The sequence below is a fragment of the Thermomyces lanuginosus genome (genome assembly GCF_041956635.1).
Source record: "Thermomyces lanuginosus strain ATCC 200065 unplaced genomic scaffold VTN49scaffold_22, whole genome shotgun sequence".
NCBI classification, from domain to species: domain Eukaryota; kingdom Fungi; phylum Ascomycota; class Eurotiomycetes; order Eurotiales; family Trichocomaceae; genus Thermomyces; species Thermomyces lanuginosus.
This window is the reverse complement of record NW_027192356.1, coordinates 946,673-962,718: the sequence shown is the minus strand read 5'-3', so window position 1 is coordinate 962,718 and position 16,046 is coordinate 946,673. Positions and strand designations below refer to the sequence as shown.

General features: G+C 50.7%; 9 protein-coding genes across 9 annotated transcripts; 4 read left to right on the top strand and 5 right to left on the bottom strand.

Annotated features, from left to right (window-relative positions):
• Positions 1-774: 774 nt before the first annotated feature.
• VTN49DRAFT_1300 (uncharacterized protein) lies at positions 775-2,320 on the bottom strand (the record flags this gene model as incomplete). Its single annotated transcript, XM_069408901.1, has 10 exons — positions 775-808; positions 880-1,049; positions 1,103-1,352; positions 1,404-1,544; positions 1,604-1,641; positions 1,706-1,728; positions 1,785-1,946; positions 2,006-2,091; positions 2,162-2,193; positions 2,246-2,320. 10 exons carry the CDS (start codon positions 2,318-2,320, stop codon positions 775-777), a joined length of 1,011 nt encoding a protein of 336 aa, XP_069270340.1.
• Positions 2,321-3,298: 978 nt separating this feature from the next.
• VTN49DRAFT_1299 (uncharacterized protein) lies at positions 3,299-5,374 on the bottom strand (the record flags this gene model as incomplete). Its single annotated transcript, XM_069408898.1, has 1 exon — positions 3,299-5,374. The coding sequence occupies one exon, from the start codon at positions 5,372-5,374 to the stop codon at positions 3,299-3,301; it is 2,076 nt and encodes a 691-aa protein (XP_069270339.1).
• Positions 5,375-5,635: 261 nt separating this feature from the next.
• On the top strand, positions 5,636-6,319 carry VTN49DRAFT_1298 (uncharacterized protein; the record flags this gene model as incomplete). The annotated part of the gene is made up of 3 exons (XM_069408897.1): positions 5,636-6,082; positions 6,144-6,245; positions 6,296-6,319. The coding sequence occupies 3 exons, from the start codon at positions 5,636-5,638 to the stop codon at positions 6,317-6,319; spliced, it is 573 nt and encodes a 190-aa protein (XP_069270338.1).
• A 507-nt stretch (positions 6,320-6,826) lies between these two features.
• VTN49DRAFT_1297 (uncharacterized protein) lies at positions 6,827-7,903 on the top strand (the record flags this gene model as incomplete). The annotated part of the gene is made up of 5 exons (XM_069408896.1): positions 6,827-6,910; positions 6,976-7,019; positions 7,082-7,152; positions 7,222-7,396; positions 7,462-7,903. 5 exons carry the CDS (start codon positions 6,827-6,829, stop codon positions 7,901-7,903), a joined length of 816 nt encoding a protein of 271 aa, XP_069270337.1.
• A 359-nt stretch (positions 7,904-8,262) lies between these two features.
• VTN49DRAFT_1296 (uncharacterized protein) lies at positions 8,263-9,101 on the bottom strand (the record flags this gene model as incomplete). The annotated part of the gene is made up of 3 exons (XM_069408895.1): positions 8,263-8,589; positions 8,648-8,923; positions 8,988-9,101. 3 exons carry the CDS (start codon positions 9,099-9,101, stop codon positions 8,263-8,265), a joined length of 717 nt encoding a protein of 238 aa, XP_069270336.1.
• An 82-nt stretch (positions 9,102-9,183) lies between these two features.
• VTN49DRAFT_1295 (uncharacterized protein) lies at positions 9,184-10,275 on the bottom strand (the record flags this gene model as incomplete). Its single annotated transcript, XM_069408894.1, has 4 exons — positions 9,184-9,369; positions 9,500-9,576; positions 10,017-10,068; positions 10,141-10,275. The coding sequence occupies 4 exons, from the start codon at positions 10,273-10,275 to the stop codon at positions 9,184-9,186; spliced, it is 450 nt and encodes a 149-aa protein (XP_069270335.1).
• A 1,656-nt stretch (positions 10,276-11,931) lies between these two features.
• Positions 11,932-12,495, top strand: VTN49DRAFT_1294 (uncharacterized protein; the record flags this gene model as incomplete). Its single annotated transcript, XM_069408893.1, has 2 exons — positions 11,932-12,167; positions 12,234-12,495. The coding sequence occupies 2 exons, from the start codon at positions 11,932-11,934 to the stop codon at positions 12,493-12,495; spliced, it is 498 nt and encodes a 165-aa protein (XP_069270334.1).
• A 511-nt stretch (positions 12,496-13,006) lies between these two features.
• On the top strand, positions 13,007-14,132 carry VTN49DRAFT_1293 (mitochondrial 37S ribosomal protein uS2m; the record flags this gene model as incomplete). Its single annotated transcript, XM_069408892.1, has 3 exons — positions 13,007-13,037; positions 13,099-13,281; positions 13,348-14,132. 3 exons carry the CDS (start codon positions 13,007-13,009, stop codon positions 14,130-14,132), a joined length of 999 nt encoding a protein of 332 aa, XP_069270333.1.
• A 445-nt stretch (positions 14,133-14,577) lies between these two features.
• VTN49DRAFT_1292 (uncharacterized protein) lies at positions 14,578-15,844 on the bottom strand (the record flags this gene model as incomplete). The annotated part of the gene is made up of 5 exons (XM_069408891.1): positions 14,578-14,608; positions 14,673-15,304; positions 15,362-15,498; positions 15,554-15,565; positions 15,736-15,844. 5 exons carry the CDS (start codon positions 15,842-15,844, stop codon positions 14,578-14,580), a joined length of 921 nt encoding a protein of 306 aa, XP_069270332.1.
• Positions 15,845-16,046: the final 202 nt, after the last annotated feature.

The window sequence follows — 16,046 nt, the reverse complement described above, 5'->3', positions numbered from 1 at the left end:
TTCCGAACGTGGATCAAAGATGCTCTCGAATTTCGGCAGTTCGCCAATGCCTCGATACACTGGCTCTTCCGCGATCAATCCTATTCATTATCGAATGAGCTCGCAGAATAAGGAGAAGACATGAAGTCTGACAAAGCGACGGGTATAACTCAGTCCGCTCTCATTAAGGCGTCGCCAACTACGACAGAGACTCAAGCAGGGTCCTAATATCTCCAGGTAGTGCACTCGCTGGATTTGTTATGGTACAAGTTGCAAAGCGCAGACAAAGCCGCCTATTCGAACTTCGAAATCTACACTCAGAAACTGTTCGACGAACCCCAGCAGAGTATCAAGCTTTCCTATAGCTGCACGCACTGTGTTCTCATGACGTTTTGGAGTGGAGAGACTGATGTGGCATGTTTCAGCCAAAGTTTCTCCGGAGTAAAACAGATCACAGAACAACTATCCCTTGCTATCAAACTCGCCGTCCTACGACAACAGACCGTACGCGGAGAACCATTGATGTCTTCTGCCGAGTCAGTACACATCAAGACTCTCTTGATGGCTTATTCTTATTCCTCAAGGTTCTCTACTCCTCTCCATGTTCTCTGTAAATTGTTGTATATAATGGCATCTAGGGGTGCAATTGGGGAGTCAGATATTAGGAACAGTATGTCAAAGGTACGCTGGTTGCAGTACCGTTCGATCATGCAACTACCACATTGGTACAGAGTAAACTTTCCATTGAATGGAGTACTTCAGAATACGCTACCCAGTTCACTACAAAGATCATGCTCAGTTCTTAGGACGCTGGCCGTAGACGACATAGCTGCGGGTATCATGCGTGGTTAGTTTTTATCATGTAGTATTGTTGCTCAGAAGCCACGAGGGGTAACTCACAAGTTGAACAACATGTGAATGTCTCGCCTTTTGCTGTCGGCGCGGGCCTTGCTCGCAAGAACAACGACTTCGTCGTGAGTCCACTGCTTGTACCGTGTCAGAACGGCCAAGGCTGCAGACTCGAAGCCGTTTGCTTCTCCCTGGGCCTGGTTCCAGGCGCCGAGTTTTTTCTGTTTGAAATAGTCAGTACTGGAATGTTGGAGCTAAAAAGAAGGAAACTAACAAGACGTTTATCCTTTGGCCAGACACCGTAGGGAATGACGAACTTCTCCACATGGATATTTACGAAGCCAGCCTCCTTAAACCACTGTTCTAGCTTGGGCCCAGGACCGACCTCGTAGCCCTCCTTCTCAAATGCGCCGTAGACTTCGTTAAAATATCGTTCAAGCGCGGTATCTTTGAGACTACCGTCCTCGGAGTAGGGGTAGCTGTTCCAGTCCTGGAATTCAACCCAGCCGCCGGGCTTGACTGATCTGTTTCTGTTAGTTACGGAAGAGGACAAGAAAAAGTTTCTGATAGCATACCGATAGCACTCCTTGATCAGCTTGCCAAAATTCTTGATCGAGAGGGACAGGTATCGGGCATGGATGAAGTCAAATGGGTCCTTCTCATATGCCCAATCAGACTCAATGTCGTCTACTAGGAACTTCAGATTCGGTGGAACTCTGCCAAAGCACGTTAGTCAAGTGACTTTGCTACGAATAATTCCCTAGGTCAGACGAACAAACTCGGCTGAATCGGGCTCAAGTCACATCCGATGACCTGGTAAAACAAATGTGGTTTCAGTAATTCGCCAATTTGGATTGCTCCCGACAATATTCTTTACCTCTGCCTGGGGGTGTTGGTCCGCTACAATGAATCAGTATCCGTATCCTGTGTCGGCCAAACCAAGCAAGCACACTTACCGAAATCAATGGCCCAGATACCTGTTCCCGTTGCGAGGTCAATCACCCGCTGCGGATTTTTGATCGGAGCTAGGTAGAGTTTTTGGTCTAACAACTGGAGGAAAAGCTCGTGCAAAATATCCAGGCGATCGTTTTCCGATTCATCATTGGGCAGCAAGTACGCTAGGGAGTAACGATCAGTTTACAAATTTCGGATGGTCAACCAAGACGGCAACTCCTACATCCATCGCGGTATCCATGATAGCGACGGCCGTTTTCATGGCGAAACTCAAGCACCGAGGAGGTCAACGACGCGGTGTATGACGATCTTATATGCCAAAGTTATATGCGTGAGCGTGCTTTTTGGATTCCGTGTGCCATTGCGTCACATCACGTACAGTTCATCGCCATAAGACGAGTCATTCTCATACTGCGCAAGTAAGCCATGTGCTCGGACATGCCGTAACTGAGGAATACCGTACGGAGTTGTCCACTTCGACATTGACCGGAGTGTTGTTGGTGGTGGTTGTTTGCTCCTGAGTCGCAGGTTCCGCCATGGTAGATCGTTCAATTCCAGAAAGATTCACAACTGACTGATCGCACGTTCAACAACCCTGAAATGTGCTATGGAGTGGGTGTTTGTGTTGAGAGATGTTCCAACTGAAAGTGATCCAAGACCAAGCGCCAAGGTTTACTAACTTGTTCTCTACATAGCCAACACTCCAGTAACCCAACTCAGACTTAATATAAACACGCAAGTGGATCACCATTTGGGATCCTAGTTGGCAGCCGGCGTTGGTGCACCTCTGCCAAAAGGGTAAAGTGCCCAATCGATGGCCGCCTTTGGGGGTACACGGCGACGTGGGAATATTCTTCTCTGAGATTCAGCAACTGCGGGGAGTCTATAACGCTCTAATGCAAAAAATCCCACAGACATGTTAAGCACTCGAGAGAACATCACATTCAACGCCCGGGTGCGCTGGATTGGCCGCTGCATCTGCATGTTCTTTGCAGAACCTCCATTCTGCCAATCGACGCGCCGGGCCGAGCAACCCCCACTTGTTTTCGCCACAGAGAGATGGAAAGGCTATTGCTCGTAGTGGCCTGATCTCCAGAAAGAGAGAACAGAACGGCTAAAGCCTAAAGGTCCTTGGGTGATCTGGATAATTAACCCCTCTTCGGTTGGAACTTAAAACTTTTTCGAGTTGTGGAGTTCAAGTAAACGGCCGTCTCTCGACGAATTGGGCATATTCTTGGATAGATGCAGTATCTCCAGAACCCTATCTTGTATACCTCATTAAGTGAATATGCATGGATAAACACAGTACCCCTTGATCAGAGAACGGTTATCTATAATTTCTAATAACTTATGTTTTCATGGAACTGAACGAGCAACACCCGACAACTCCTGGCTTTTGTTGAGATTCGGCTCGACTCTACCAAAAGTTCCATGGGTTAAGGGTAGATGTGCAGCCCATTCATATCACACAGCATCAATTGCATGTGCCGTGCTCTTGAGGTCAGTCGCACTTTGTTCATCTGGACGCTATGATCCCTTGTTCCAGCTCCCGGGCCGCATCCCGGACCTTCGGGCAATAATGCAATCGTAACAACTCTCCTTCCCACACCGTGCTCGCAAAAACATTGCTTCCTTCGACATTCCCCGCAAACGGGTCGAAGACGCCATCACCCTTTCGTTCCTCGGTATGCCACAGAGACGCGATCTTGCGTCCGTGTTGCTTGGCAACCCTGGAGAGGAGGGACAACATTGCAATCGATGACTTTTCCGGAAGATGCAAGGCGGTAGTCATGAGACGCTTGCTGAAGCCTGCGACACGCACTGGCGGAGCTGGACCGTGGCTTCGGTTCAGAAGTGCAGACTGCAAGCAGCGCAAGAGCAGGACGGTCGGTGTCTGAAAGTTGACTTTGCTCTTCTTCTTGAGCTCTTGATTCTCGGCATTTTTGTTGTCATCATCGGCATCTTTCGAAGCGTGAGGATCTGGTAGTCGCAGGGATTTGCCCGGGTGATATTCAATGTCGGGATTGACCGAAAGCGGGAATAATGACCGGTACAGATGCGTGATGAAGAAGGTGAGATCTAAATGGAGAGATGATGCAGCTTTGCTGACATCTTGACCCTCCAAAAGAGCAAACGCTGTAATGGTGCACAAAAGAACCTTTCGTGTCGAGCCCCGAAGAGGTATAATCTCACTCTCATCATTGTTGCCATCCTCGCCCTCGCCATCTTCGATGCTATCCTCCTCCTCGAAGCGCATGACCAACTCTTTGAGAACCTCAAGCAAGTCTCCAAAGAAGTCCTGATTGATCAGGTGTGCAAACTTGGCAAGTCCCTCCAGCACCGCTCCCATGAGTTTCGAGTCACGCTGCTTGAGAATGCGGAAATATATCCCAAATACCAGCTTGAGTGTCTCGGCCTGATTCTTTTCGCGTTCCTCGTGACTAACGAGCGCATCGGCTTCTTTCATGTCCTTCTCCACTGCCTTGCGCTCTCGCTCGAGTTTCCGCTCCTTCTTCGTTCGAAACTCTCGTTTTTGTTTTATCTTCTTCCCTTTGAATGTCGTCGACTCCGAGTCCTTATCCACCCGATCTCGCGATGCCTTGACAGAAAGCTCCGAGAGCAGTCGGAGCTGGAGGAATGTGTCCAGTACACTCTCGTGCACTTTGAAATTCCTAGCCTTCATCATCTTGGAGAGGAGCCTGACCGCTTCTAACGAGACAATGCCATCGTCGTCCCTTTGGAAGATTTCCTCCAATGTCTCTCGACATTTTGCAAAGTTCCCATCCACTCGTCGTTTCGACAGACGGTCCACGAGGATCTTGAGCAATTCAGGCCGGAAGTTGAAGTGTGGGACAGCCAGAAGCAAGCTGCATACGCAGTTGATAGCTACCGATTGGATGCCTGCATCATCTTGATCATCTTGTTTGCTCCCTCTAGCAAAAATGGACAGCTGTTCAACGTAACGCTTGTACGCCGAAAGAAGTGATTGCTCGTAATTGCGCAATTTGCGCACCTCTTTCGAGAGCTTCGTGTTCTTCTCCTCCTCAGTAAGAGGTCGGATTCGGTACCCAGGGATGACGTCTTTGAAAATTGCCGCTTGCGAAGCAAGCGCCAGTTTCTTGATAATGGGATGCGTATCACCGGTGACTAAATCGGCCAGTCTCTTGAACAAGCCTACGTGTTCCTCAGGATCTTCATTGATCAAAGTCGCGATGTTGGCAAGTTCTTCCTTAGTCTGAATAATCTGTTGCTTCAAAGGCACCTTCTGGGGAGCCTCCGGCGATGATTGCTCCGAGGAAGATTCTTCCGATCCGTTCTCTCCGTCGTCACGATCGCTATCAGAGCCGTCTGAATCGTCGGCTGGAGGCTCTGGCACGGCCACGTGTTTTATACCCTCCGCAGTCTTGATTGGGAGTCTTGTATTCTCCTTCCCCCGGTTCAGCTTTCGAGGTCGTCGCTCGTAGTCTTGTTCCAGTTCCCAGTCATCGTAGGATTGCCTCTTCGTTGATCCATTCGACGTCGGAGAAGGAGAATCCGAATCATCTGAGGAGGGACTGAGACGTCTTCTCTTCGCAGCCCTTGCAGAAGCCATGATTGTCCACACAATTGATATACCGTCGGATGCGAAAGTGTTGACTCTCTCACCAGCGGCTTCTGATATTTTTTCTGCGGTTTGGAACGGAGCGATCTAGACTAAGGCATATCGGGTTAGTCAGAGTATACGCTAACTGCTTTAGGATTAAACCAGGTGAGTGCCAAGATCTGCAACTGCTCCACCCGTCAGATAATTTTGCGGCAGCTTCAATCTTATCGAATTTTCCCATGATGGTTTTGATCGGAGCAACAAGACACAATGCGGGCTCTGACCGAAGAAGAAACAAAAACGATGTTCGCGAAGCTGGCCAATTATACTGGCCGCTCGCTGAACAACCTAATTGCACCTCCATCAAACAGCGATGAAGCCGCCGCCAACGACCGATATGTATTCCGTCTCCAGGGCTCTCGAGTATACTATGTTCGTCTGTCCATTGCCAATTTGGCCACGTCGGTCGCGCGCCATAATTTGCTGTCCCTCGGGACTTGCATTGGCAAGTTCACAAAGTCGGGCAAGTTCCGACTGCACATCACGGCGCTGGACGTGATTGCGCCGCATGCACGATACAAGGTCTGGATCAAGCCGAACGGTGAGATGCCGTTCTTGTACGGTGGCAATATTGTCAAGGCACACGTTGGCCGGTGGAGTGAAGATTGTCCGGAACACACGGGCGTTGTGGTGTTTTCCATGGATGATACACCTCTGGTACGTTGATGATTGCGGGTGCAGCAGCCTTCTTGAATTGATTACTGACAGTTCAATCTAGGGATTTGGCGTCACTGCTCGATCAACAGTCGAGGCCCGAAAACTGGATCCGACTAGCATCGTTGTATTCCGACAGGGTGATATTGGAGAGTATCTCCGGGAGGTGGGTGATATTCCCATATCTACTTTGTGTGACGCTCTAACGCCGTGCAGGAAGAATCTTTGTTTACCACATAAATTGGGTCTATCTTTTTCAATTTTCACAATGGCATTGTTCAGGGCGTTGTTCATGTTTTATTGGAGTCATGGCGGCAAAAGGGATGGTACATGAAATCACATGCTTTGATTCTCCGATACCATTAACACTTGTTGATGATTTGCAAGTAATGGACAATAGAAACGTGATCGGTTTGAGGATCAGTTTGCCAAAGAAGTACTGTAGAGTAGTCCTTACTGTTATTGTTATGATTTGCCTGTTGCTGGAAAGCTTCACCTTGTATCAGATGCACGTGACCGGCTCTCCAAATGCCCTGACGACCGAAGTGATTTCATAATCTTCAGGATTTCCTCAGTGCCCAAACAGCCTCGAGTTGGTGAGAGCACTCAAAGAGCGGTTCTTACATAGTGCTCTCTCCTGACGCATACAGCAGCGTGAATTTTCAGGCGTACTTGTTCCCTGCAGATTCCCGATTCGAGTGCCCGTACCCCTCTTCATCCCACCTTGAACGAACCCCCCCAGAAACCATGGCGCCATACTCGTCTGCACAGAAACAATCGATAGCCCAATTTGTGACTATCACAAACGAGGACGCGAAAATTGCTGCTAAGGTTTGTTGTCGCATACAGTGGCGTGCAATAACGAGAGATTGGCCGACTAAGGGAATTCCATATAGTTCCTGCGGGCGAATGACTGGTCAGTCGAACATGCCGTCGATGCGTATGTATGACCCTCCGGCTGCCCTCTACAATACCTCAGACATACTAACAGCTTGCTCTTAGGTACTACCGGAGTGGGCAAGGTTCTTCGGCCTCTGTCTCAGCGCTGCATAAGATTTTCGACAGCTATCGTGGTACGTGTCGGCTGCGCGCCTTGGGCAATGAAGTATCTTTCTAACCTCCGAATTTTTTTTGACGGTTAGATGCACCGGAGGACAATCCGGATAGCATTGGAATCGATGGAGCCATGAAATTCTTTGGCGATATCAAGGTGGAACTGGACGAGGTTGCCTGCTTTGGGGTTGCGGAACTCCTAAAGTGTCCTTCCATGGGCGAGTTTACACGTGAGGGCTTCGTGAATGGTTGGAAGAGCGTAGGGTTCGTTAACTCCCTGCCTACTCAGTGATTTTGCGAATCGACGACTAAAACTTCAACAAATGCAGCTGCGACTCATTAGACAAGATGATCGAATACGGGAAGAAGCTTCGCGATGAAATCCGCTCGACACCCGACTTGTTCCGCCGTGTTTACCGCTACGCCTTCGTACTATGCCGGATGCAAGGGCAGCGTAACCTTAACTTCGACATTGCCGCGGAGCAATGGCGGCTCTTCTTCACTGACGAGAATGGCGGCATTTCCTGGAATACGCCCACGACGCCATGGCTTGATTGGTACTTGGAGTTTCTAGAGCAGCGCGGCAAGAGGCCCGTCAACAAGGACCTCTGGGAGCAGACATTGGAGTTCATGCGTAAAACACACGAGGATGAAAACTTTGGCTGGTGGAGTGCGGACGGCGCATGGCCGGGGACCCTGGATGATTTCGTCGAGTGGGTACAATCGAAACGCAAGAGCGCCGCTGGGGGCGAAGCGATGGAAGTTGAATGATAAAATGGACATACATTCGATCTCATGATTGTAATGACAAGAAGACCTCCCAAGTTTCCCGGAAGGTCCTGAACCTCGACCGAAATGGAACGGGGCTACATAACATGTCGCATTAATCTCTGCCGAACGGGGGGGAAATCAACGGGTGGAGAGAATGGGCAGACGTGGAAAGAGTAAGAACAGGGCAGCTCATAACAGATAAGGAACCGGAACCACATAACAACATGACACAAAAACACATCCCATAATTCGGTACATATCCTCCCATGTCGTGACATCGTATGCCGGAAGGAATAACCCATCGAGCGTCATAAGTGGTAGCTATTTGCAAGACGAGATTCTAGTATGTCGTCGTGCAATCAAGGGTAGTCACGTCGATGATAGTCCGAGCCGCTGCCTCCGCGGCGCTGCTCGTACTGTTGCCGCAAGGCCTCCAGCCGCTTCCTCTTCGTGTGGGTGTTGACATAGGTACCGATCACGAAACCAATAACGTTGAAGAAGGGCACCCAGGTCTGCTCCGGCAGGAACTTCTGGGCAATGGCCAGCGCAATGGGCGAAGTGATCCAGCTGACCTTCATGACCGGCATGAAACCGGCACGGACAGTTGCGCGCACTTGATGGAAGGTGCGAGCGCCAGCAATGATGGCCATTGCAACAAGGTAAACGGCATTTTGGATGGGTGCCACCTGCGGCAAAGTTAACCAATGTCTTGACGAAAAAGCCACGTGGAATGGCCAAACTTACGATCAAGTTGCTGGCCAGGATTTGGAGCACTTTGGCCCGGAGACTAGTACGCTTTGCAAAAACCTTTTGCAATATTCCGATGAGCAGATGCCCAAGCGGCGCACTAACAAACATTCCATATAGAGCCATCTTGGGAACGCGAGGGCTGAAGTAGTGTCCGTGCTTGCTGATATCATTGGCGAGGTAGGACGCAATCAACTCCTGTGCCGCAGAGAGGACACCGGCAGTAAGCATTTTCGTCCGCAGCGGATTCGATTGAAGTTGTCTCAGGTAGGCCTGTGAGAAGAGATAAATCAGCTCTGCCATTCGCATTTCAACCACTCTACTCTGGGGCACATACTGCAAGATAGCCCTTGCTGCTCGGGCCACCCGTCAGCCGCTCGCCAACCCTATGCACGATATCATCTCGCTTTGTGCTGCGGACGGTCTCCTGAGCGATTTTGACTGACGACATTGTGGTGGTCGGTTCGTTCCCGGCGGGCTGAATGCGTGTATACTATCGGGAGGACGGGAAGTGGGCCACGGCGACCTTCGTTTTAGCGAATATACAGGCGCGCCCTGTTATTCAATTCGTTATTCTGATAGAAGTAATCAGTTTGGATGCGACAGAAAATCGTAGGAGCATGCGATTGTTGCGACGCCGCGACGCTGCAGGAGCAATGGAATGGGGGAGGTGTTTGTTTATTGAGGGCAGCCGAGGCGAAACCAATCGGCGTGGGCGGCTAGACAACAGTTGCCGACGGGCCGGACAAAGTCCGCTCTTCAAACACAGAGCGTCGGGAATTGAATACGGGAACTAGAATTTTTTTAAAAAAAAAAATGATCATCAACAAAACAATCTTACGTTTGGACGCACTGCAAGTCGCTCATGGCCTTCCTCGGCTCAGACGCAACCAGCAGGTGGCTGGGGATCTGGGGGTAGAGGTGGGCTGAGGCTTAGTCAGCCACTGAGCTGGCAACCCCTGACTTGATCGCTGCCAGATCGACCAAGATCTAGCCGGGCTGCCAGCGTTCTGTTTATCTACACCATTGTCTTCCCCGCATCCATCGAGTCGTTCGCGAGGAGGTGAACCCGGACTTCCCCCGCATACCGCAATGGATTCCGTGAGATGCCTGCATGAACAACTGATGCTCTTCCCCGCGCTCCAACATGAGGCTTCCGCTTTGACTCGCCGAATGAGCTTCGTGTGTCCCAGAATTGATGATGATATTCGGTCAACGATGCGGCGTGACTCTGTTACCTGACAGTTTCGGCGAAATAAGTGGTCGTTCAGAAGAGGGGTTGTATGTAGTCAGGGTCGCTCAATTTGTATACAGTCCGGAGTCGTCCCAAGGCGGTTATGAGAGGAACGCTTAACGCTACTAGTACCTGTGCTGGACTGCTCGTACTCTTCTCCTTGGGATGGCGTGAGAAGGTAATTCTAGAGAACCGAATGGCATGCAGACGTCAGTCATGTCTGCTCGGACCACCATCAACAATACACCATACCCACCTTGTCCTTTGTAGTCTGAGTCCTTGAAAACCTGCGTCTTCGAGACTTCCTCACTGCTTCACATGGGGGTGTACTTTCTACGAAGAAAATAATCACGCTGGCCCTCTGTAGCCTTAAAAGGGGTTTTAAGTCCATTCTAATGCAGGTACAGGATCTTTGATGGCTATTTGCGGCACATGACGCCCATCTCCAGGTTAGGACATGTATCTGGGAAACACGTGGTAATGTGGAGATTCAAAACAATCACTGATCCAGCGCCTCACCGCTACTCAAATCGTCGATGTATCTTTCCCATGCTCTGAGTATGTTACGGCTGCGAGTTGTGCCTCGAAGCTCTGGTCGTAACTCGGTATTCCCGCAGCTTGTGCTGAGTATGAAACCGGATCCGTATCCGGGTTTGGCCATTGGGATGTTAGCCAGCCGTCGAATTGAGCCAAGGACTTATTTTTGACCGAGAGATTCCTCCCTATTTGTTTGAACTTGATCATGATCCACAGGCGGTGAAGTTGCAGTTTTCGCCGGCCCAGCCCTGATGCCAGAGCCTCGCACTATGATGTGCTCTGAAGCTCATAAATGTGAGTATAGTATGGTCAAAAGTAAACATCGGAACCTGACCGATGACTGAAGCTCTGGAGATGATCTCTGGTCTCTCAACGACTCATTATGTTGCAAAGAACGTTGCTATGATCCGCATTCGCGTATAACCTAGTACGTCGATATTGCCTCACCCATCACATCCTGGGACTGTCTAACAGCTTGAAGGTGGTGCCTGTTCTCTTGATTGTCTAGAACCCACTGATCGACTTCCTCCCCTTGGCGTGCGCCGTCCGTTTTCTGCGGAAGAGCTTCGATTGACGCCTGGAAACGGCAGAACACAGCTGCATCTTGATAATGCCAAGATTTAGACAGCTGCTGCTGTACTCCATACTCCGTCCTCGGTACTTGCGAAGCAAGCAAGTAGCCTCGGTTCAAGCCTGTCAATTGATCATTGCCGCCTAAATAGGCACTTATGCTCGGATGAGGGTGCAGGATTTGAACTTTACCCAGTTTGCTTCATTAGCTGCTGCTGATCCCTCTGTCGGGTTCCTGATCAACGGAGATCGTATTCGTACCAGATCGGCCGATCCGCGTTGCACCGTCTTGCGGTCAAGCCACACCCCCGAGTTTAAGCCATCGCAAGTGGAGAACTGCGGCCCTGATGCGGCGGTGCAAATGGGTTTTCCGAAATTGCCGAAGTTCAACGGATGACAGAGCATGCTGCATGTATGTATCTCCGTGGCTTGGATCATGGCAGTAAAGTGGACGCTGCACTTGGCCTTCCGATCGGTCCAGTCAGCTTGTTCCCTGGCACACCATCACATCCATGACCAGCTGAGCACGACCGTTCCTCGCCCTCTCTCAGCGCCAAAAATACGGCCAGAGCGCTTGGCAACCCCACCGCTGACGAATGCTGCCCTTGAATCCAAGCATTTCTTAACGAAAAGAGGAAGAAACAGCGTCACTTCCGGCGATGAGACTGGTTCGATCATTCCATCGCCCAAGGGCATGATGTGGCCCAGGAGAAATGAATCAGCTGCAAACGTGGAAACTCGAAAATGAATGTGCCTAGGTTTGCTCGTAGAATGCCGGACTGCTGCTGGGCAACTGCCAATATTTAACTTGCAACACCCCGCTCTGGACGACTTTCTACGATCCATCACTTTCAAGTACTCTTACAGAGCGCCTCGAATCATCGATTTCTTTGCATTTACGGTTTCAGTCGCATTTGACGTGCTCAAGATTATCACAACAATGTCTGCTCCGTACAACCAGAACCAGGGTTATTACAACCAGGGTGGCTACCCTCCTCAGCAGGGCTACGGCCAGCAGCCCCAGTACGGTCAGCCGGGCTACTCGCAGCAAGGCTATGCCCAGCCCACCGGCTACGGCCAACAATATGGACAACAACCGCAGCATGGACAGGCCGCGGGATACTACGAGCAAAGTCAGCAGTCGTATGATCAGCAGCGGGGCCCTGGGACTCCCAGGTAAGATAGGCATTCACCGAAGTGAACACAGGGACTGGAAATCCTGGTAACTAACAACGGTTGCAGCTACGACCAGGGTGCTCCAGACGGCGCGCAGGAAGGCGAGCGGGGCCTAGGTGGTGCCATCGCCGGAGGTATCGCAGGCGGTTTCGCCGGCCACAAGGCGAATCATGGTATTCTCGGAACCATTGGCGGCGCCATTGTCGGCAGTATCTTGGAGGATCAGTACAAGAAGCACAAGAAGGAAGAGCAGCATCATCAAGCCAATCCCTACGGCGGCGGCCACCAAGGCAGCAGCAGCGGTCTCAGCAGCTTCTTCAAGAAGTAAGGCGACTGACGAAGTTGTAAGAGACACGGCTTTAAGGCGAAATTGTTCTCTTTCCTTTTCCACGCTCTTTTCTCCCATGAAACTGTTCCCCGTCGGATTCAGCTGAAGGGTTTCTGGTTCAAGGGCAGGCGTCTCTGAATTGATTCGTGATTTCATGTATCTTACGATTCTGCGGTTTATAGAGTAAACTCGAGCATTTGACCTACGAAACGCTACTCTCAAGTGTTGTAGATTGGAAGCATCAATTTATAACCCTAAATTAAAAGACCTGAAGGTACGGCAAATCTCTTGATTGGCCTAAATTTGCCAAGTAGAGTACTCATTATTATCACGGTCGGTCAATCCGAGCCGGCTCATAAGGTATGGTGTTTATCCATTGATTATTTACTATAACAGGTATGTACTGTTTGATCCCCGTATTTCCCCCGAAACTTTCGTGCCAAGATCGAAGATAAAATCAACGATTCTCTTCAACGGACGGAAGAGAGCATCCATCGCAATGGTGCCAGCCATGGCCTTACGACAAACATGTCTGCGGCAATGTGAGTCAATTCATTGAATTATGGCTCCGGGGAGATTTCTTCCTAACAACTGCTACTCCAGGCCGCCAACTACGACTGTTTGCTCCATCAACTCGCATTCGGTTCTCCTCGACCGATGCGCGGGTGACGACGACGACAATGGAAGCTTCCGCGAATACGGAAGCTCCGTCGAATCCTCCGGCGCAAGGACAATCGGATGACGTGTCTCTAGCTCGAACGGCGTACTTTGCCGGCCTCGAACAATGTTAGTCGCAGCCTTTGGACCCAGTGTCAGATCGTTGCCGATTAAGCTAACGAATTGGCAAAAAAGTCGCCAAATTCAAGAACATGGGAACGGAGATGACAGGGAGATATGATCCCGATGCAGACGTGAAGCGACCTCCGATGGCATCGCGGATCACCTTGGCACGGCTTCTCGCGGCACAGTCACATCTCGGACACTCGACGTCAAGATGGAATCCTCTGAACTCGCGGTATATCTTTGGTGTGCGAGATGGCATTCACATTATCTCGTTGGAGGTGACTGCGGCATATCTCCGACGAGCGGCACGGGTAGTGGAGGAAGTTGCGCGCCGGGGCGGACTCATCCTCTTCGTCGGCACCCGCAAGGGTCAGAAGTCTTGTGTGGTGCGCGCTGCCGAGATGGCCAAGGGCTGCCACATCTTCGAGCGGTGGATCCCCGGAAGTCTCACAAACGGACAACAAATCCTCGGCAAGTGTGGACTTAAGGTCGTCAATGCGCTGGATGAGGAGCTCCCGGAGTACAACGCAGACATGTTTGACCGGCCGGTGTTGAAGCCGGACCTGGTGGTGTGCTTCAATCCGGTTGAGAACGAGGTGTTGCTCCACGAGTGTGGTCTGAACAACATCCCCACCATTGGTGTCATTGACACCGATGCCGACCCGACTCGTGTGACGTACCCCATTCCGGCAAACGATGACAGTCTGCGTTGCATCCAGCTCATTGCTGGTGTCCTCGGCAGCGCGGGCCAGGCAGGACAGCAGAGAAGGCTGGAAGAGGCTCGCAAGGGCATCCTGTCGTATGAACCTATCTCGGTAGAGGAGATCAAGAACAACCCTGCCGCTCAGGATTAACTTTTGGTTCGCTCGGTTGGTTTGTATTATATGGGAAAAAAAGGCGTGTCCTCAACTAGATTTGCTCTTTGACTCCATGTATCCTATGTACATTTATATGCTCCTGACACCTATGGGCTACTCTAGAATTGTTACGGTTCTGATGAATGAGCGTGTTCAGATGCGCAACTAATGCTCTATTTCTTCCTGGCCATATGACAAGCACATCAATTTGTGGCCTGACCAAGGCGTTGAAGCCATGCAGTTTCCGTCCAGTCCTCCCGGATGTGCCAGATTATCCCATTCAAGATAATCGCAACTCTGCAGGACGGTTGCCATTGTCAATATCTGATCGACGAAAGAACCCAATCCAGAGGCGCCTGCCCAAATACAACCATTCATAACTCTATGTACAATTTAGGTGGGCCGTAGGGCTTATCTTGAATTGTGTAGTTAAAAAGGTCTATCAACCAATCGCTCTCATGACAAGTTCCACACTGTCACGCCCAGTTAGCGCCATAAATGTTGCTCGAACTGTAGGCAAAAAAGAAGGATACTTACGTCGCGAATGTACCAGCCGACACGGGCATAGCACGCAGCAAGGTTGGGCCCAGACCCTTCCAGAACCCGCCGAATCGCTCCGCAGCAAATGTCTTTTTGAAGCAATCCGTCATGCTCTTATACTTCTGCTGTGCTCCGAAACCGTCGCTCTGCATCTTGCTCTTGACAACGTCGAAGGGGTAGCTAGCTATCCACAAGGCTTCGCCGGCCAAACCACCGTAGATAGCTACTTTCCAGCTCGGAATGTCTTCACGAGATACCTTGTTGCGTCTGGCATCCAGATTCATGAGATACTCGAAGGTCAGGAACCACACACCGTAGGCTTGCGCCTCTCGCCAGATTGTTACCACCTGGCCGCGGTACAGCCCGCGGAGGACACCTTCGTGAGCAGACAGTTTACGAATGCAGTCAATCGGGCCGTTGTACAAGCGCTCTGCACCGTGCGGCTGGGTCTGAAGCCGGATACGGACATGCTCAATTGGGCCCGAGAGCACAGAGTTGGTCACGCCGGCAAATGCGCCCGCCAGATAGTACTGCCCGTAAGAAAGCCCCGGATTGTTGGCATTTCTTCTCCGGTTTTGCTCCTCAAAATATCTTCTGGCCTGATGAAAGGCGCCGAATTGAACACTGACCTACAAGGATATTAGTCGAGAAAGTTGCTTCAGCAACCATATACCCTTGCTACTTACGCAAGCTCCAATACCAACTAAGGGCGTCAATGTGCCCTTGTAGAATGCCAGCGGGCCCTCATTCTTTAGGATTTTGGATGCGCAATCGAAAGCGCTCGAGTACTGTGATGTTGTCTGCAATCGTACCTTGACAATATCTGACGCTGTTAGGGGATTGCGGCGTCCTCCGCGAACTTCGGACTTGGTACATACCAAAGGGTTGGCCTATGCCGCAGTGTTAGCATTAGCTGGTCCCAGATAGCGCATAGAACATATTAATTACTGCAAGGATGCAGATAGGATTAGGGTTGAATCCAATTGACTGCGGAAAGTTCAATCCCATCCATGCGACGCCTGCCGCATCATTCCCAGCAGTAAAAAGAACTTCCACTTACCCAACAAGACTTGCGCAATACCGCCAGCAGCACCGGCAAACAGGTCCTTGGCGGTGCGCACCCAGCCGCCAGTAGCCAGGTCTCTCTCTGCCTTTTCGAAGTCCTCCATATTCAGTCCAGCGAGAGCGATTGGAGACTCTTCAGCATGCGGAACGAAGATGGAGAACAATAAGGAATGAGTCAATCCATCTTATTTCTTCTTCTCCGGTCCTCGTTCCCCTTCACCGTTTCCCGATAAGAGGAGCTCGCGCTGACGTGATTTGCTAATTTCGCCGATTTCACGTGACTTGGCTTCCGCGGGAAACGGCAGC